Source organism: Mytilus galloprovincialis, chromosome 4, assembly GCF_965363235.1.
Source record: "Mytilus galloprovincialis chromosome 4, xbMytGall1.hap1.1, whole genome shotgun sequence".
Taxonomy (NCBI): Eukaryota; Metazoa; Mollusca; class Bivalvia; order Mytilida; family Mytilidae; genus Mytilus; species Mytilus galloprovincialis.
This window is the reverse complement of record NC_134841.1, coordinates 21,171,459-21,194,270: the sequence shown is the minus strand read 5'-3', so window position 1 is coordinate 21,194,270 and position 22,812 is coordinate 21,171,459. Positions and strand designations below refer to the sequence as shown.

At 31.9% G+C, this 22,812-nt stretch overlaps 1 protein-coding gene across 1 annotated transcript; it reads right to left on the bottom strand.

The window, feature by feature from the left end:
- Nucleotides 1-289: 289 nt before the first annotated feature.
- Nucleotides 290-22,757, bottom strand: LOC143071609 (serine incorporator 5-like). The gene is made up of 12 exons (XM_076246027.1): nt 22,656-22,757; nt 16,812-16,979; nt 15,907-16,085; nt 15,458-15,534; nt 13,073-13,166; nt 11,493-11,536; nt 10,314-10,487; nt 9,132-9,227; nt 6,909-7,167; nt 5,055-5,161; nt 4,098-4,236; nt 290-3,142 (listed from the first exon to the last, which is right to left on the bottom strand). The coding sequence occupies exons 1-12, from the start codon at nt 22,677-22,679 to the stop codon at nt 2,902-2,904; spliced, it is 1,602 nt and encodes a 533-aa protein (XP_076102142.1). The 5' UTR covers nt 22,680-22,757; the 3' UTR covers nt 290-2,901.
- Between the last annotated feature and the right edge of the window lie 55 nt (nt 22,758-22,812).

Below are 22,812 nucleotides of genomic sequence, written 5' to 3'. Positions count from 1 at the left end.
GTTCGGTAAACAGGAAGTTGTCAAGTGATGAATCTGAAAACGCATCACACGGTATGGCTGACATATATAAATGTTGATACCAAATTACAGAAAGGGTGGATGTGTAGTTCCTGAGAAAAATGTGACGAAAGTTTCATGGGACGGACTGACTGACGGACTGATGGACGGACTGACGGACTGATGGACGGACGGACGGACGGACAGACAGAGGTAAAACAGTATACCCCCCCTTTTTTAAAGCGGGGGTAAACAGTATACCCCCCCTTTTTTAAAGCGGGGGTATAAATAGATAAAAAAGATACCATTATACAACCGCCATTGTGTGTATTCATGTAGAAAACTGCACTATAAATAAATTTCAAGCAAAAGCTGTTAGTTTGATGAGAGTTCTTCTATATAAAAAAAACATTTTCTTTATATATACAAGAGATCGCCTCTTCAAATCAAACTTGGTACTGTAACATAAGTTTGGTCCCAAAAGATCTATAAAACAATACAACCTTGATCAGTAAGTGAGATTCATTGCATTGATAGTAAGATATACTGTATAATATATCTAAAACAAAAACCATTTAACACAAAATAAATGACCTATATACAAAGACTATAACAAAAAGGTTAAACAATATAATTATGAAGTTTTTAATCAGGACTGTTCCATTTTAACAAACATGGCACATAGAGCAGGCATTTTGAAAATTGGGAAATCAATCAGTATACAAGCAAATTAAGAGTATCTCCTTCATTTTCACTTTACAAAAAATCTTTTAAAATCCAGGTATAATGTTTCTAAGGGCTTCCTGGTAGTACCATGTATGTTTTTATGGATAAGACTTTATAATTAATGACCCTGTTATGAGTTAAATACTAAATATAACTAATCTATTATACAGAAAAATGTATCAAATTCCTATAAAATTATCCGTCTTCCTTATTAAAAAGATAACTACCTATTCTAATAATCCAGAAGCAATATGTTCAATACCATAAGCAGACTAACATTTGAAGTGAAGCATGAATAAACAAAAACCTATCATCAGAAAAGACAATTTTTACTATAAGAGAAATCGGAACTTGTGAGAATTGAATAAAGCTTGTTGTTCACTTTCATTAACATATAAACATATAAACTTGTCAAAGGAATTGAAAGGATGGTTTATTAATATATAGAGATTAAATAGCTTGAGTTGATATCGAGCAATATTCTATTCTCACAGTCACTCGTTGTGAAACCTTTAATTTTCATGTGAGTGATTGGTTGGAACATCCTCATGTAGAGATACATTTTGTTAATAATACTACACAAGAAGCCATTAATACATAGAAATTTTGAGCAACATACTATTACATGTTGTAATACCAAACACCACATTAAAAAATACATAAAAAAATTCAATAAAAAAAATATTACCAATATGGCTGTAATATTATGACAAAACAAATTAAATATAATTCATAAATAAATAAACAGAATACTGAATATTTTACCAAGGAATGACTACAGATAAATTAGAGGATATAAAATACATAAACATATATTACACTAAAACTGCAAACTACTGGCAAGTAGATCTTTGTCCATTAACCTTAAAATCTACCCTCATTAAATGTACATGAATTAGTTAGTACAAATGTACTAAAATTTAACATTTTTAAAACATGTTTTAGTAATGACAGCATTTAAAACAAAACAAAAATAAAAATAAAGTACAAAATTTGTTAAGTACCACAATCATGAAGCAATGCCCAATGAAACAATTTCAGAGGTACGTTATAAAAAATATAAGTGTAATGTGAGGGTACCAAATCTTACCTATTTTAACAAGTTTTTCACCATAATTCATTCGAGAAAAGTTTCAATTCTGTATTAATTTTGTAAATGTATCCTTATCTTCTATGAAGTACTAACTTCTGATTGCCATCAGTGGAAAAAATACAAACTTATTAGAATGGCACTCATTAACAGGCAATTCAGATTAATTCATCAATAAAAAGGTTTATAATAAGAAATATGTGTTAAAATCACATGAAATTTGTGAAGGACACTTTTTATAATGCATATAATGCCTGTTTATATCAAAATACAACATGAATTTTAGTGTTTAAAATTAAACATTTGCTAAAGTGAAATTCATAAAAAAAAATTAAAAAAAAATTTGTAAATTTCAGATTACTCTCATGTAAAAACTATTTGGATTATTTAAAAAAAACCTGTTTAAAAATGACAAAAAAGTACCAGAACTTCTATCGTGACAAACAGATTTTCATTTATGTTTTTTTTTAATAATAAAAGGATTATTCACTAACAACATACATAATACAATCCTAAACACAACATGTATGTACCTCTATGACTAATTGTTAGTTTAAGATAAAACATAGATAATAAATTGATTATATATTTATTTCAGACAATATAAAATTGTATAATGTTTTTGAACTGATTTGTCTGCGTTATTCATTGTATTGTCCATGTAAGGGGTAAGCTTGATAAGGTTTATATAAAAAAATATACAAACATAGATTGTGTAGTTATTTGATTTTTCCATTGATGGATTTTGACTTGAACAAAAAGACAAAATTTGAATTAAATATGTCATTGATTATCTCCCTTCAAGGATACATGTTTGGCTAACAAGAGAAAAAAATAGAGATTAATTTGACAAATGACTCCAAAATTGTCAGATGGTATCAGGACATACCAATACCATAGGCAGTGATAATCAGATTGAATAAATTAACTAATGCTACTTAATTTTCTTTCCAAAATACATACAAAAACAACAATTATAAACATGGTATACAAAAACAGTAACACTATATAAAATGGAAAAATTACTAATTAGAAAAGTATATAACTATATCTCAGAGACTTAACAAATAATTAGAATATAATTTAATTCAAAGAACTGATTCTCTGGATGTGATTGCCTCAGGGAGGTGGTTGAGACTTGCTGACTCTCCTACCTCAATCTCTTCATCATCATCCTTATAGGGGAATGATAGATCTCTACAACAAGGACAACATCTACGACAAAACAATACCCACAGGTATACAATAACACATGTCCAACTTGATCCCATCTTTACCCATACTGCTGACCAGTTTAGGCCAAACTTGTTTATGTCAGATTCAGCAGGCCTGGAAAAAAAATTAGTAAAATTTTCTAAAGTTGACCAAAAGAATTTTTCACCCTCTTTTTATGTCAGACATATTTATTTCTCTCATTTTTCGTAGATTTATCCATTCCTGACCCACAAATGTTGATTATTCTTATCTAATTAAACTGTGGTTTGTTTGGTTTCAGTTCTTCATTAATCAAAATTAAATTAAAACATCAATTTTTCTTGCTTTCCTCTAATATCCTATTGTGATGTCTCGAAGTAAAGCAACCATGTCTTGTGACGTTACACAGAAAAAAACACATCTTTTTGCAGATCATTGGAAATGAAGGATTAAATTTGTCTGCATATTGCCCTAAATTCAATAGAGAAACAGATTCTTGTCTCAAGATGTGTGAATGTTGAAAAATATATAAATATATTTCATTATTGAATTTAAATGCATTTCCTATCTGAAAATTTGTACTGCTTCAATAAAATGCAAACATTTGATTAATTTACTGAATTGCCAGCTGTAACAAATTTCAATATTTTTTCACAAGATATGTATTGTCTTCGAATTCACTATATCAATCAATTAATGAATTATATTAATGATGATCAATTGATACAGTTATTTATAGCTATTTTATGAAATTTTCCTTTGATCTTACTGACTGATAATTTCTATCTCAGCACAGTAGAGTGATATGAAAGTTATTGCTAGATACTAAGTGCGTGCCATTGTCATTGAAATTAACAATGTTGCCATAGGTAAAATAGCGATAAACAGATTATTATTGGTTGTCTCAACTCACTTTTGCTGAAACGGCTCAAGCGAGAAAATCAATCTCATTGAGATGATTAATGATAACCTATAATTATCATGATATTTCATATAACCATAAGGATGTGTTGTTATTATCCTCTTTAGTACAAATGATGCAATTGTAAGCGACTAAAAAAGTAAAATTATACTGTAAATATTCACTGACCTGTACCAGTTTGTAAGCTGCATCATGACATACAGACTAGCTAAACAGAACACAAAGTGGAAGAACGCGTAATTATAAGATGTACCATTATTTTCATTGTAAGTAACAGGTTGGCCTCCTTTCTCAGTCGGATTGTGTCCTAAAAAATAACAGCATTCATAATTAACAAAGAAATTAAATTTAAGCTCTCAATTACTGTAAATCAACAAAAATAATAGATTATATAATTTATATAAATATGGTTATCTATCAAACTTTATTTTCTATTTTTTGTCAAGTTTGTTTTTCGAAAATGTTGTTACCCAAGTTATCTTACATAAATAAAATTGCCAATGAGACAACTCTCCACCAAAGACAAACTGAAATGGAAGTTAACAACTATAGGTCACTGTATGGCCTTCAACAATTCAAGCAAGAAAACTAACAGACAGATTTATGTTCAAAACAAATATGATATACAGTAACAAACAACAATCCCTGATTCATAGGCCCTGGACTTGAGACAGGAGCATACAGAATAAGGGCGGCCTTGATGAGTCCCATTTATGTCTTATTAGGCTTATTTCTGAATTTCACATTGATATTGTCTGGCTATTTCATACAGTATTTGTTAAATTCCCATTGCAAATATAATGTATCATTTATCAATATTTCCTGGAAGCTGTCATTATATAACTGATAAAGTAATTTCAGGTCTCATAGTTTTTGTTCAGTAGATTTACTTCTTTCACATATAAGATAATAACTACTAGCCTCTTTTTTGTGTAGTTGAGGATTATACAAGAAAATAATGTAAGTTACAGGACTAAAACAATTCTATGAATTAAGCCCAAGAGTGTTATTGTTATAAGACTTTATACATTTTATGTACTTAATCATAACTCTCTGCATACCTGAGGTATACACTTCAATGACTCTACCATACTACAAATTTACCATGCATTGTGATTAACTTACTAATACTGACTGGACAACAACTACAATTTTCATGTCTTGGTTCAAGTATATTTTCTCTTGATCCCCTTCTGATTCCAAGCTTATGGGATTCCTTTGAGGATGTTAAACTGTAATTTATACAAGATAAGATATAAATAACATTTGATATTGATACATATAGTACATGCTGTAGAGGATAAGCATGTGTGTTATGACTGTTATAAAAAGTGTACAGCTTGTGACTTTTTTACTTTCTGTCATCATATAAGGGGTTAGATAAGTGTTGGTTACCTATAGTCATATTTCACTGGTTACCGGGTATATAAAAACCATTTAGTTAATATAAAAAAGAAGATGTGGTATGATTGCCAATGAGACAACTATCCACAAAAGACCAAAATGACACAGACATTAACAACTATAGGTCACCGTACAGCCTTCAACAATGAGCAAAGCCCATACCGCATAGTCAGCTATAAAAGGCCCTGATAAGACAATGTAAAACAATTCAAACGAGAAAACTAACGGCCTTATTTATGTAATAAAATGAACAAAAAACAAATATGTTACACAAAAACAAACCACAACCACTGAATTACAGGCTCCTGACTTGGGACAGGCACATACATAAATAATGTGGCGGGTTAAACATGTTAGCAGGATCCCAACCCTCCCCCTAACCTGGGACAGTGGTATAACAGTAGACCCTTGAGTGACTATAAAGAAGATGAATATTGATCTCTTGTACACATGTATGGCCTGTTTTCTAATTTTATTTCTTATGATATTATCTATTTATATTGGTCAATGTACATGTATTTCATGATCAAAGATCTGCATTCCTTATCAACATGTCAAAGTCTGAATAACTTTCCCAGCTGTGAGAGATAGACCATGGTTTAGACAAGAGAAAAGTACCAATAATCAGCTTGTCTGCTTATTGATATATTTTACATTATGAAAATGAAGAAAATCTAATTGCTTTATAGATTGTATTTGTGTATTTTACATCACCATCATTTTCCCTCAGCAAACCAGAAGATGACGTGATAACTTTAGGTCAAACTTATCAACATCAGTTCATGCATCATGATGTTTGTTGAAATATCAGGGTCAAAGTTATAAAGGTCCAGATCAACTTATTTGACATCTTATTTCTTGATATGCACTTTTATGAAGAGCTGAGAAGAAATATATAAACAGTGGGAACACCAATAATAAAGGTTAAACAATGAGAAGTAAATCAGTGGAAAAGGATTGATTGATTGATTTTTGGTGTTTTAACGCCACTTTTAAGCACCGCTTTTGGGCTATTTTGTGTGGCCAGTTTTTATTGGTGCAGGAAACTGGAGTGCCCAGAGAAAACTATGTTCTTCGAAAGGAAACTGACAATCCTAGTCAATTAAGATTAGAGTCAAGTGCATCCGTACTAGCAGGTTAGAAACTCAAAACCTCAGTGTTGACTAGCTTGTGATTACAGTAGTAACTACTCAGACCACTCAGCCACCAAGGTCCCTCAGTGTAAAAAGAAGAATACTATGAACTGGATCCAAAAGACCATATTTTTTATCATCACAGATTTAGCTTTGATGTGCCTATTGCTAAATCAGATAGTATGTCAGCATATGTGACATACTAGTAAAAACATCTACGTTCAGCAAAAAATGTAGGTTTCTAATTAATTGCAATATATTCTTCATCAGCAATAAGTTTTGAAATCATTCCTAGGTGTAAACCTTGGATTTATAATGGGTTTGTAGATATACCAGACTGATATTTAAAATAATGTGTAATATTAAATCTACATAGTAAATAACAAATAATCAGTAGTCTAAATGAAACATAGAATAGCTTTGTTTTACATTTAACAATTACCTTGCATAAACCGCCATAATAAAAGTAATCACCAGTCCAGCATACGCTGATACCATTTCACTGTAGGCAAATGATGGTTCAGGTCGACACATTATCTTTGTTGTGTTAGTCATAACATGAAAACTGTCTTGCGGTCCAGAAGCGTGGTCCATCTTTCTGAGAAGTTCATTATCAGAGGGTGGAGTACCAGTGCTTGATGGATCTATTTGTCGCATAGATTCTAATACTCTAGTCCTGACTGTTTCTAATATCATGGTAACTTTAAAAGATTGATTAACTACATTAGACATTTTTTTTGAATGGTTGTTTCTTATATTTTATGCCACTTTTAGCACACTAGACTATAGTCATGGCTGCGAGGTCAAAAAAGAGTATACTGGAAAATAGTACATATTTAAAACAAAATAGTTTCTGTGCATAGGTGTAAAACTGTAAATATCAAACTACCCGGTATGTAGAATTTATGTTATCAATCAATGTATCAAATGAAAGGTGAGTCTAGTATTCTTTGTAGAAGACATGACTGATTTAATTTTGAATAATATAAAAAATGTATGAATTTGCAAAAACAATTTGGATAAACTTTGTAAGACACTACCATAGTGGGCCCTGAGTTTAGTTTGAAGGGAACCACTAATGTTAAGTCAATGATAGTCGGAATGATTGTTTCACCATTTGTTTGTACCCTTTATACTGATCTGACAACAAACTTTTTACATGCAAACTATGCAAAATTTTCAAAGCCAGTAGACCATGACTGAGGGGATTAGTGCTTAACAATCTCCATTGACCAATGCTAGCAATGCTGAATACCAAATATCATTGATATACCAAAAGAGGATGAACTAGATATCATTGAGATGGGAGCCATCTCTGTGGGCCCCACTGTGAATAATGTGCATTAAAAAATTGTATCTTTACCATAGGACATGGGTTTGTCAACTGAAATCAAAGTTTTTGACCTTGACCTTTGACCTAGGAAGTTGTAAATAAATTATGACACACCCTTTGGTGTTGGTTTATATACATGTCAAGTATAAACTTTGAAATGATAACGGTTCTCAAGATATAAAGCAGACACGATCTTTACCATAGGACATGGGGTTGTCAACTGAAACCAAAGTTTTTGACCTTGACCTTTGACCTAGGAAGTTGCACATAAATTATGACACACCCTTTGGTGTTGGTTTATATACATGTCAAGTATAAACTTTGAAATGATCACGGTTCTCAAGATATAGAGCGGACACGATCTTTACCATAGGACATGGGGTTGTCAACTGAAACCAAAGTTTTTGACCTTGACCCTTGACCTTTGACCTAGGACGTTGCACATAAATTATGACACACCCTTTGGTGTTGGTTTATATACATGTCAAGTATAAACTTTGAAATGATAACGGTTCTCAAGATATAGAGCGGACACGATCTTTACCATAGGACATGGGGTTGTCAACTGAAACCAAAGTTTTGACCTTGACCTTTGACCTAGGAAGTGGCACATAAATTATGACACACCCTTTGGTGTTGGTTTATATACATGTCAAGTATAAACTTTGAAATGATAACGGTTCTCAAGATATAGAGCTGACACGATCTTTACCATAGGACATGGGGTTGTCAACTGAAACCAAAGTTTTTGACCTTGACCTTTGACCTAGGAAGTTGTAAAAAAATTATGACACACCCTTTGGTGTTGGTTTATATACATGTCAAGTATAAACTTTAAAATGATAACGGTTCTCAAGATATAGAGCGGACACGATCTTTACCATAGGACATGGGGTTGTCAACTGAAACCAAAGTTTTTGACCTTGACCTTTGACCTAGGAAGTTGTACATAAATTATGACATACCCTCTGATATTGGTTTATATACATTTCAGGTATAAACTTTAAAATGATAACGGTTCTCAAGATATAGAGCGGACACGATCTTCACCACAGGACACAGGGTTGTCAACTGAAACCAAAGTTTTTTTTACCTTGACCTTTGACCTAGGAAGTTGTACATACATCATGACACGCCCTCTGGTGGTGGTTAATAAACATGTAAAGTATAAAGTATGAAATCATAATGGTTCTCTAGATATGGAGCGGACTCAAAGTGTTACGGACGGACGGACAGACTGATCACTATAGGGCGACCCGCCTTTGGCGGGGCCCTTATTAGATGTAAAAAGCTACACAAAAATATATCTAGTCTAGTTTAAGTATTACTTACTCTCTTCTGGAGGTTCACTAGACAGAGCTGACCAGGTCAAATACATTACATATGTACTTATAATAGAGGCTTGTAGAAGACTGTTGTTTTTATTTTCTACAATTAAAATAAGGCTGTTCTATTTCACTTACATTATACAATATCAAAATATAATTGTTTGACAATATATCTGTAATTTTTCTTTTTTTGTTGTTCTAATTTTTTACAACAGAAAATTTTTGACCCAATTTTATTACTTTATCATTAAAAAAAGGTAAATATTTTTTTTCAATTTTTCATCAATTTTTGACAAGATCTTTCAGATATGTCTAGCCTGTATCAAACGATTTGGTGTCATGATATCTCAGTAGCATGAGTTCGAATCAAGGCACGGGAAGAACAAACCGATCTAACATTGTTGGGCTGATGTTTAAACGAGTTGTATATACAGAATGTACACAGATATGTATCACCATCACTACTGGTGATCCAATGGATAAATCTTTTGTAAATTTTTCACTGGTTCAGACATAATTATAAATATAATTATTTCTGTGACTGTATCTTGCATTAATTTGTAGGATCCTTTACAATAGATAATTCAGCTGATCTGTAACAATACCATCTTTATGCCTTATATATCATGTTCGGTATTACAACACTAGATTAAAACTGACGAGGAAAGGTAACACCCGGCCATCAAAAGCTTTTATTTTGTGAAGCCAAGGTGGTCGAGTGGTCTAGCGCGTCAGATACAGTGCAGGCGATTTAGTGTCAAGATATCTCATTTGCATGAGTTTGAAAGCAAATTTACAGATTTAACATTGTTGGGCTGATGTTTAGATAATATGTCAATAAATTATGCATACAATCTTACACTTCTACTTTTATACAAATGTATGTTGCATAATGCTGTGTTCATATTTACTTGTGGTGTATAAATGTATAACAACCTTGTTTTGAAATGTTATTATATAATTATATAAATGTGATTTCAACCCCAAAAAGTTGTTATTACACTGACAGGAATCTGTTGAAGGACAGAAATGATAATATTCAAATATTATATAGTGTCTTACATTTGGTTGCTACTGGTAACATAGTAACAAGAGATAACAGAATACAATATATATTGTCTTACATTTGGTTGCCACTGGTAACATAGTAACAAAAGATAACAGAATACAATATATATCGTCTTACGTTTGGTTGCCACTGGTAACATAGTAACAAAAGATAACAGAATACAGAGTCCAACATTCACTCCAATGAATACTTTGTTATGAGTACATCCATTCTTGCTGGTATAGTTAACAAACAGCATGATAGTTCCAAAGACACAGATAGCATACAGCATGCCAGCACAGAGCATTGTTCCTGTAATAGAATGAATTAAACATAGCAGAGATAGAATACAACATGCAATTAGAAACTTTCATTCTAGTCAGGTCAAGTTTGTTAAACAGTAAGCAAAGAATGGTATTAGCAAAGAATTTACAGAATTAACATTGGGGAAATGTTTTAAAGGATTGTCTCCCTTTTATCTACTGAAGTCAAGCATGAATCTGGTAAAGGACAGGCACAACAAACACCATCAAGTTCTGGAAAGGTGCTGTAATTGTAAATGAAAATAAATATATGATTAATGAGTAGTGATTTTAACAGTATATAAAAATGCAATAATTAAAACTCAAATTTTGAAAAATTTTATATGAATTAAACAGGATTTTTCTCAAAATCGTAAAAAATTAAAATCGCATTTAGGTCTAAAATGAAAAAAAATCGCAATAATAAATGCACACAATAATTTCCAAATTTACGGTATGACCTAGACATATTTGCTGAAGAGATGTTTCACTCATTATATAGGACCATATATCTTAGTCTGGTTAAAAAAATCAGCAATACAGTATTTAAACTATATAATCACTATTATCCATGGTGGATGGACGAGTCAACAGTTAAATATGCAAGATGTAACTGTGGAGTCATTATTAATTGTTGGATACAAATTTAGGTGGATTTCTTGGTTACCCAGGTAACACAAATTCAAAAGTCCAAAGAATTACAAATTTTTTATGGAAACTTATAGACTTTTGAAAAACCACTAAATCAAATACAAAAATGTTTAGCTAGCTTTAATACCAGGTTCAATCCACCATTTTCTACATAGGAAAATGCCTGTACCAAGTCAGGAATATGACAGTTGTTATCCATTCGTTTGATGTGTTTGAACTTTTGATTTTGCCATTTGATTGGAAACTTTCCTTTTTGAATTTTCCTTGGAGTTCAGTATTTTTGTGATTTTACTTTTCAATAGACTAAAATTGTTACCCATGAAAATAAATGCATCCACAGTATTAGTTTTATGATTTCACTTACCACAATAACCAACCATACTTTTCTTATTTTTCTTTAGACCAGTCCTTAAAAGTACATGTATAAAGAATTTTTCAGTGTAACAGGTATTTTTCTGATTATAATGTCAATGATATCATATTGATCTCAGACAACTTGGTATCTGTTTTTTTTTCTAAAATAAGTTATCTAGCAAGTATCAAATTCTGCGGCAACAACATAATAGTGCACTGATATTACAATTTTCTTTAAATTTTGTTATAGAAAAGTAAAATGCAGAGATTAACAAGCATTCTAAGAATTTTGCAAGGCAATACATAGTCCCCTACCAGTTAAGAATTCATTGTACTGGAACAAAATGCTTTCTTGATCTATAACTTGTCATGTTGTGAACTACATAATATATATCAAGTAAATTTATTCAAGCATGATAAAAAGACTGGTATACAATGGTATAGGGAAATCAGATTATTTGAGTAAATTTTCTAAGTCAAACTCAAAGGACCATAACTCTGCACAAAATCATCAGACTAAAACAAAATTAGATTTTGATCTGTAACTTGTCATGATAAAACTATATACCAATTATTAATTCAATATCTTCAAGCATGACAAAACAAGAATGTGTCTTCAGTACACCAATGCCCCACTCGCACTATCATTTTCCATGTTCAGTGGACCGTGAAATTGGGGTAAAAACTCTAATTTGGCATTAAAATTAGAAAGATCTTATCATAGGGGACATGTGTACTAAGTTTGAAGTCGATTGGACTTAAACTTCATCAAAAACTACCTTGACCAAAAACTTTAACCTGAAGCGGGACAGACGGACGGACAAACGAACGGACAGACGGACGGATGAACGAACGGACGGACGAACGAACGGACGAACGGACGGACGCACAGACCAGAAAACATAATGCCCCTAGGTGGGGCATAAAAAAAGTGTGGAAAACTGATTATTTAAGTGAATTTTCTGAGTCCAATGATCATAACTCTGCACAAAACCATCAGACCAGAACATAATTTGAACTTGATCTGTAAATTGTCATGATAAAACTATATACCATATCAAATTTGGAATCAATATCTTCAAGCATGAAGAAAAAAAGTATGGAAAACTGGTTTGCTGGACTGACGGATGGACAGACAGACAGACTGCAAACCTACATGTAAAGTCCCAATGACTTTGTCGGTAGAGGACTATTCATGGGTTAGGAACTAATAAAAATAAGTCTGTGAATATTATTAAGGATGAATGATATTATGGTTTATTGCATAAAAAGAGATATTATTGTGATAAAATTCCAGAGCATTTTTCTTGGTTTTCAAACTTGCCTGATTGCACATGACTATTGTTGTTCAAATAACTTTCACTTGCCCATGGCAATTAGACTACTCTTCATGTTGAACCCTTTAGTTTAATTTTGTTTAAACAATATTTTATTCAAATAAATTAAATTGGATTGGGCAACAGTCAAAGCCTATGTAAGTCCTCTCCATGATCAAACCATTTCTTCATCAATTCACAAAAAAGAATAAAACTTGCTATTACCCATACCTGTAGTGTGAGATTAACATGAATAACCAATTTCAAAACTTACCAATTAGCATTCCAGGAGTGTGAAAAGTCCACCAGGAGAATGAGTTGTAGTAAAATAAAGATGAACCCTCCTACCATACCAAAATACATCCAGTCTGTGGAAAAGATCAATGTTAATCACTAATAAAATAAATGAACAACGTACATGTATTTAATTATATCAAACTTTGTCAAAAGGTACAAAATGTATCTACAATTCATGTGAGCCACATCATATTCAGAATGGTGTGGTTTTCTTTTGGATCTTTGTTAGGGAAAGAGGGAGATTTGTAGATATGATAAACTGTTAAATCCCACCACATAGGGTGCCTCTTTCCAAGTTCTGGATCCAGTATTGTTCCTTGTTTTCTTTGGGTTTTTTTTTTTAAATTATACTGGTAGTTGGTGTGATCTGCTGTATTGTCAGATATTTTGTGAAATTTCTGTTATCCTTTTTTATGTTTAGCTTAAATCTTATCTTTAAACATACAAGCAATGACTTGATCATGTTGATGCCATCATATGAAGAAGGAAAGAGGGAAAGTTAACAGGCAAATATTTTATATCATGTTTTTCTTCTTAAATTCTTCATAATTAAGAAATAATTCATGGGGGCTTGAATATATCGTGATTTTACCACGGGTTGGCCCTTTATGACAAATATTTTACCCCTGAGCGATAGCGAGGGGTAAAATATCGGCATAAAGGGACAACCCGTGGTAAAATCTAGATATATTCAAGCCCCCATGAATTATTTCGATTCTGATAGGACACATACGGCAATTCTTTTGGATCAAAGCGCTCTAGGTGTAGGCAAATATTTGCCGTTCCCATAAATAAACGCACTAATAAACTAGCGTAAAAGAACGGAGCAAACTGCATTAGTGACATGCTTAAACTATATAAAATAATGTATTTAGACAGTTTTGGATGAATTTGAATGATAATTTATTTATATGTCTTATATGATGTACAATAAAGGGCTTTTGCCACATTTTAGCATCATTTGTGTATGTTTCCTTGTGATGATTTTCGGATTCACAAGCGTGTATTTTCCCGTAAAATGCTTCCATTCTAACGTCATTGTTCTATGATGTCGGGTATCTCATTCATAAAAAAGCATATGACGTGGGAGTACAATCGGAACAGCACTGGCAATATATTCATATTTTACCACGGGTGTGTACTCAAAGCGTTTGAAGGACGTCATGTTAGAATACATGATATACCTTTTCATTAAAATATCATGTTTCAAAAATGATATATACACATATAGTAAAAGTACTGCTCAATGAGAGAAATGATCATGCCATCAATGATATATACACATATAGTAAAAGTACTGCTCAATCAGAGAAATAATCATGCCATCAATGATATATACACATATAGTAAAACTACTGCTCAATCAGAGAAATGATCATGCCATCAATGATATATACACATATAGTAAAACTACTGTTCAATCAGAGAAATGATCATGCCATCAATGATATATACACATATAGTAAAACTACTGTTCAATCAGAGAAATGATCATGCCATCAATGATATATACACATATAGTAAAAGTACTGCTCAATGAGAGAAATGATCATGCCATCAATGATATATACACATATATAGTTAAACTACTGCTCAATCAGAGAAATGATCATGCCATCAATGATATATACACATATAGTAAAACTACTGTTCAATCAGAGAAATGATCATGACATCAATGATATATACACATATAGTAAAACTACTGTTCAATCAGAGAAATGATCATGACATCAATGATATATACACATATAGTAAAACTACTGTTCAATCAGAGAAATGATCATGCCATCAATGATATATACACATATAGTAAAACTACTGTTCAATCAGAGAAATGATCATGCCATCAATGATATATACACATATAGTAAAACTACTGTTCAATCAGAGAAATGATCATGACATCAATGATATATACACATATAGTAAAACTACTGTTCAATCAGAGAAATGATCATGACATCAATGATATATACACATATAGTAAAACTACTGTTCAATCAGAGAAATGATCATGACATCAATGATATATACACATATAGTAAAACTACTGTTCAATCAGAGAAATGATCATGACATCAATGATATATACACATATAGTAAAACTACTGTTCAATCAGAGAAATGATCATGACATCAATAAATAAACACTTGAAAATAATCTTCCATCAAAACAACAACTTGCTTGTTTATTTCTCATTTGTTTTTCTAGACAAGAAGTTGAACAGGATATAGATTTTTAATTTTAATTGAAGAACTCATGGCAATTAAATTAATCATTAACCCTGTAGATGAAAAATGGCATATGATCTTTAACAGATAACTTAAATGAGACTTTGTTTACAGCTGTGTTACTTACATATACTGTATTCTGATGGCACAAAAAATCCTCCGGCACAGCAACCAACCAACAGTAAAAACTTCCACAACCAAAATCTTTAATTAAAACATTTTTATATGACAATAAGACAGCGACTCAAGAACAAAAACAAATTCAAAAGATTTCCATAAAACAACACATGGTTATTGACAATTTACAAATATCTTTCCAATAAGTCAAGCTCTTATATTAATTTTTCCAAACTTAAAGTCAGGGAAAAAATGTAGATAATTAGAATTTTAAAGAGACGTAACTTTTACCATGTTTACAAGCATTATACTTTTGTAATGTCTTATTATTTGTAAATGTGTATGTATACAATATTATTTTGTGAAATTTGTTATAACTTATAAGCAAAGGCCTCATAAAAAAATTATCAAATCTCCATTTATCAATATATGTTTTAAAGGTATATAAGAATGTATTACCCATTATGCCACGCTCCTCTGCACTGAGCGCTGGATGATACACAAAGTGTTGTGATAAACATGATAAAGCTGTACACAACCATTCCAAAACACAGTCTATATACTGCTTTATAACCGGTTAACCTGCCACAGTTGGCTCCAGCATTTAACTCCAAACATGTCTCATTGAATCCTGGTATCTATAAACATGACAAAAAAATACCTTATAATTAAGTAACCAAATGTCAGGATTGGATTGAAATTACCATGCATATATATGATGTCTACAAATTATACTAATACCTCAAATAACCAACTGTCAGGACTGAGGAGTGAATTGAAATTAAAATGTTATACATAATTCATGTAATTAATTTGTTCTACATTTAACATGGTACAAATTTGTTGTAGCTAAAAACCATATAAGAATATTGGTAATTCAACAATGATATGATTTTATTGAACAGGATAGCAAGGTGAATTATCGACATATCCTAAATATTTCGGATTTTCCTGTTTATTTTCTTTTCAAATTTCTACCTGTAATTGATAGATTTGAAAATAAAGGATGTGAAATAGATGAACATTTATATGAAATATCATGAAATACAAAGAAATTACCGATATATCAATGAAATAGCTGTTTTTGTCTTGACATTAAATTATGGTTCCCTCCAAAAAAGAACTTTTGACATAATACTTTTCAAAATCATGTCTTATAAGTTTTGCTGCATTATAAATCAAATTTGGAAAATAACTGCAGTTCTGTCATGACTATATATGAATATAAATATTGTGTGCATGAATATATAAACTTAGGTCCTTTGAGCGATTAATTTTCATTAGCAATTTACTTTTAGAGTGTGGTGATCACACCTGGATTCCTACAATGTAGTACATCTAGAATTATGATCATTTGTACTTACATTTTCCATAATAGCATTTTCAAAATTTGGTGACAGCATAAAACAGGCAACCAGAAAACCAATAACAAAAAAGATGGTATACATAATACGTGTAGTTGTTGATTCATTTATTGGTGGCAGGCAAAAACAGCAAAGGCCACATGATGCCTTCCAAAAGCAACATTGTGCCTGAAACATGTAAAATACAAAATAAATTTATTTTAAGTTGATGTAAAAATTGGCAGAGTTTTCAACATCAACAATAAACATTCACCTCTAATTAGCTTTAAAAACTTCTGTGATATACATTACAATGTATATACCTGAACAAACAAAACTATATTATGTATCATGATAACTTTTGATCTACACTACATAAAATGATTCTATAAATTATGTCTGAAAGATAAATTATTAAGGATTAACAAGATTTTTTTTTTCTTCAAAAGAATTTAAGACAAAATATGAAATCTAAATATGTCAGAAATAGATATTCAAGTAAGGTCTTTTTGACTTGATTAATTTTTGAGATAATCATAATAAATAAATAAAAATCTTTATTTAATGAAGGTAACACATTTAACAATGACATGTTTATCTTCCATGAGATCTTCAAAAACTTTTAATACAAATAGAAAAGATTTTTTTTTTATAAATGACCTACCACACCTGGTCGATTCCAACATATACCTCTTTGCAGATAATACTAAAATTTTTAACACAATTAGTCAAAGAGGATAAAACTCAATTACAAAGTGACTTAAATAAACTATCGCAATGGACTGATACCTGGCTATTAAAATTCCACCCCGGCTAGTGCAAACATATGCACATAGGTAAACCGCGACTGGAACCAGACTCAAAGTATACACTGAAATCGACAATACTACATAAAGCTACTGAACATGCTGAAGAATAGGAGTTTGTTTCCCAAAGTTTTTCTTTCATTTTGGATGGTTTTTTTGCAGGAAAATCGTGTAAAGATAGGTGCTTGTCATTTTGAAATTCTTAAAAATACAATTTGCTTGGCCTGTTTGGTCTTCCTTTAAGATAAATTGATGACGCTAAATGGAATGTACATGGTAAACAAAACAATAAGGGTCGGAAGAGGGATTTTCTGAAGTTCTGAAATGTTTTCAGGCATTTCGGAAGTTAGGTTTCAAACGGCCATTAAAAAATTGGCATTTGTGTACAATACTTCAGAAACATTTTTTTAATAAGAAGATTAAGAAGATAAAAAAAACGTATTCTTGACTTATTTTGTATGTTGGTATTAGCGCAGTGCTTTCGAGACGCGACCAGCTTGCGACGCGAATACTTCCATGACGGCCATAGGATGTGTCGGCCATACCCCCACATCGTCCATGGGACATATTTGCCACACTTAAAAAATATTTTTTATTGAGTTTGTACCATAAAATATAATAATCATGATAATGAAATAAGTATTTATTCATTTTAATAATATAAATATGATTTTTTAGTATTTTTTTCTGCACAAGAGATGTACTGTGCACCTTTATTTATTCTTATAAGAGTTATCTCTACTTGATCATTATCACTTGTGATTACATCTTGTTGGGGCCATATTATGCAAGTATATTGATCATTTCTTCATTAACAGTTATAAACAAATTTCTGAAGAATCATTTTTATCGTACATTTTATAAGAAGTTTAGGAATGTTGACTGTCGCTGTAGATATCGGTAAAAAATATATTATACTAAACAATTAAAATCTTCTCAATCTTGGTGAAATTTAAAACAGGACTCAGTGAAAAGGTTAACTTTAAGGAAGGCAATTCATTCGAGTCTTCTAGTTTAGGGTCATTCCATTTGCAGAACATCTTTCCAAGACAGAGAATACTGTAGAATTTTCCAATGACTGATTAGTGGCGTATTTACCAGTGGGGCACAGGGGGCACGTGCCCCCCCAGTTCAGGTCACCAAAAAAAAAATATGTCTAACATAATTTCATTGCTACTGAATCTTCTTATCTAGAGCGGAAATGAATTACAGCTTGATTTGCCAGCGTTTGTTGATGGAGAAATGTATTCCTGACAATCATACCAATTATACTCTTGAATAAGAAACACAAAAAGATAATATTTTTGTTAGTTATACAGATAAACATATATATATAACATCTACAAAAAAAAAAAAAAAACATGGACGTCTTTACAAAGTACAAATGAAGTATGGCCGTTTTTGAACTATGGCCGTTTAATTGGAGGGTTTCTTATCGTCGAGTTGCAAGTTGCGAGTTAAGAAAGTCGAGTTGCGAGTTAAGCAAGTCGAGTTTCGAGTTATGAAAGTCGAGTTTGCGAGTTAAGAAAGTCGAGTTGCGAGTTAAGAAAGTCGAGTTGCGAGTTTCAAGTCGAGTTGCGAGTTACAAAAGTCGAGATGCGAGTTACAAAAGTCGAGTTGCGAGTTAAGAAAGTCGAGTTGCGAGTTAAAAAAATATTGTTTACACCGAATTTTCAGGTTTGATTCACATCATGCATGCACCTGAACTTAGTTATTCCCGTGATTGTGGGATTTGAAACAGTTTATGTGATACTTATTTATTAGAGTCTAATATAAGTTAAGTTCTGGAAGCATTTTAAAAAAATAATGTATCCTTAATGGACGAGATCGATCTTATTTAATTCAATGCGTTTACACTACAACAAAAAAAGAACCGATCTGACCATAAATTACCTTTTGTAAACAAATAATCCTAAAAATAGAATAGTAAAGGAAATTCTGCATCTCGCGCAAACTATAACACATTGCAAAATCATTGAGAAAATAGTTTGCTCATTGGAATTTCGTATGGACTTATTAATCATTATTTTGGATCGTACATCACAAGTCATTAAACAAAGATATGTGTGTAAACTATATATCTATCGCTAAATAACGAACGGCCAATGCGTTTGAAGATGAGGATTTGCAGCAAACAAATAGAACTTATTGATTTAGAAGATAATAAAAAAAAATAGCCGAATCTATGTTTACTTTTCGTATTCCATCCATCATTTTTAAACACGCCGAACATGCGCAGATTTATTTTCATATCTGAATATATATTAACATTCACCTGACAAAAGCGATCGATCTAAACATTTAAACCTTGAAAAAAGATCGATTCAAATAAGATTAATCTTTTTAAAACTACATCGATATATATATATATATATATAGACTTTTTAAATCCGATTGAAGATCGATATTTTCCGTTTTCATTATTACATCCATCGTTTTGAAAAACGTGTGTTTTTGCCGCCAAACATAGGAAGTAATTTCCATGCAATCGTGACAGATATGTATAATAAAAGTGAATTATGTGCGAAAATAGATAATGTGCTTACTTCTAATTTGTATTCCCAAATTGAAGTAAACGAAGGGGATATTTTGAATCCCAACCTTTTTAAGATTTTTATAAAAGATTTAACCGGATGCATTAAATGAAACCCTAGATGCTGTTGATATAAATGACCGCAAAATTGAGTGCCTCATGTATGCAGAGGATCTTGTTATTTTTTGTCTAGTTCCAAGGCAAGTCTTTCAAACACGAGTGTTTAGAGGTCACTCTATCTAAAACCAAAGTTAATATGTTTAACAAACCTGGAAAAATTTTAAAAGAATATTTGTATTGCGAAAAAGATATAATAGAATGTGTTTACAATTATAAGTATCTAGGTTTAAAATGTATATTGACTTTTTAAGAACGGAAAGGGAGAGCTATACAAAAAATTTACTATAAGCAATATTCAAATTGCGAACTTCATCATCTTACAATCCAAGTAATTTTACTCTATAACATATATATATATAGTGCAGGCGATTTGGTGTCACGATATCACAGTAGCATGGGTTCGAATCCCCGCGAGGGAAGAACCAAAAATTTGCGAAAGCAAATTTACAGATCTAACATTGTTGGGTTGATGTTTAATTTAATTAAGTTTAAAATAACTTATAATTGACAATATCAAACATGTGAACACGTCTATATAACTCAAGTTTAAACCTAAGTGACTCAGTTTAATAAGTTACCCAATACTTTCAGAGGCGGATTTAGGAGGGGGCGGGGCCAGGGGCCCCCTTTTTGGGAAAAAAAGTGTTTGCTTATATAGGGAATCACTGAAGCGTGACTGGAGCGGGCCCCCTCTTAGGTCAGTCAGTGGACCCCCACTTATGAAAATTTCTGGATCTGCCACTGACTTTAAATAAATACGTATGAAATCACGATGTAGCAATAATCATTTTATACTTTCCAATTAAATCTTACCTGTAAATGGCGCAAATATAGTTTTTACAATAGTATCTTTGACAGCTACATTTATAAAATAAGGAATAAAAATGTGGAATGAGTCAAAAAGACAGCAACCAAATCAAAATATATATTCAACCAAAGGTCATTAGGTCTACAAATTAACACAGCGAACAATCACACACCTAGAGGGAGCCCTGAGCAGGCCCGAAACACAATATAGATAGATAAAGAATGTAGACGCCATTCTATGCTGCTAAATATAAAGATGAACCAAAATTAAAATGTATACAAGAGCAACAAAGGCTAAAGGTTCCTGAAATTGGTCAGACACAAAAAAGCGGCGTGTTTAAACTGGTTTTATTCACGCCCATCATATCCCCTTCATTTCTAGCCAATGCATAAGACATATATAATTTTAACATCCTCAATTTTGAGTGTCACTGACAAACAATAAATTTTGCGGTCCCTAACGAATATTGCCCGGCTCCGCAGCTGCCCCAAAAAGCCCATTTTACACGAAATCTGCAGAAGGGGTGTTTTACATATATGAAATATAGTTTAGTTGCTATGTCCCTTTACGTTTAATACGACGGTGCTATGTATGAAATTTAAAAATAATTAAAATGCAAGCCATCTGCTGTATTTCAAAAGGCTATCTGCTTCTCCAGAAAATACTAAACGTAGTGATTATCTAGTCCATTTTATTTTTACAAGAGACTCAGATAGAGTCCAAACCACAAAAATAGTCAACAACACTATATACAATTCTATAAGAAATCATCATTCCGAAATGTTATCAGTTACACCAAAAAATTGAAATATTATAGTTTCCACATTTTTACACAATTCGACTTTTGTAGCTCGCAACTCGACTTTCTTAACTCGCAACTCGATTTTCTTAACTCGCAACTCAACTTTTGTACCTCGCAACTCGACTTTTGTAACTCGCAACTCGAATTTCGTAACTCGCAACTCGACTTTCGTAACTCGCAACTCGACTTTCGTAACTCGCAACTCGACTTTCGTAACTCGCAACTCGACTTTCGTAACTCGCAACTCGACTTTCGTAACTCGCAACTCGACTTTCGTAACTCGCAACTCGACTTTCGTAACTCGCAACTCGACTTTCTTAACTTGCAACTCGATTTTCTTAACTCGCAACTCGATACTCGACAACAAGTGAATCTCCATCTTTTCGGGGTATGGCTGTTTCATCCTATGGACGTTATGGCAGTATGGCCGTTACGTCCTGCATCGAGCACAGTGATGTCACTGCTGAGGTTTCCTGTATGATAAGTACAATAACAAAGTGCAAATGAACCGATATGATGACTGATTATAGACTATCGTAGCCATATGATAGTCCAGTGTTTCTGTTGTTACGTTATTTTTATCTTAAGTTATAGACTACCATAGCATATATGTCTACAAATGTGTCCTAAAATCAACATATCAGAATTTGTAACTGCTACATGAGAAATTTTTATGGTTACACTGGTGACAACAAAAACATAAATTCTTTTTACAAATATTGTTTTCTCTGGTATACAATGATTATCATTATGTGTACAGTAACACATTGGTAAGATACAGTATCCTGTAAAGTACCTGGGAAGAGCAACACCCTCCCATCTAGAGGATGGGCAACAAATGAAGTAATCGTTGATTGAATAGATATTTTTAAATAGATTCAAAATGTCAACATAGCTCGGTGAGATGAAGTGTAAATTTGTTTGATGATTCAAATCAACATTCGGACAGGGAT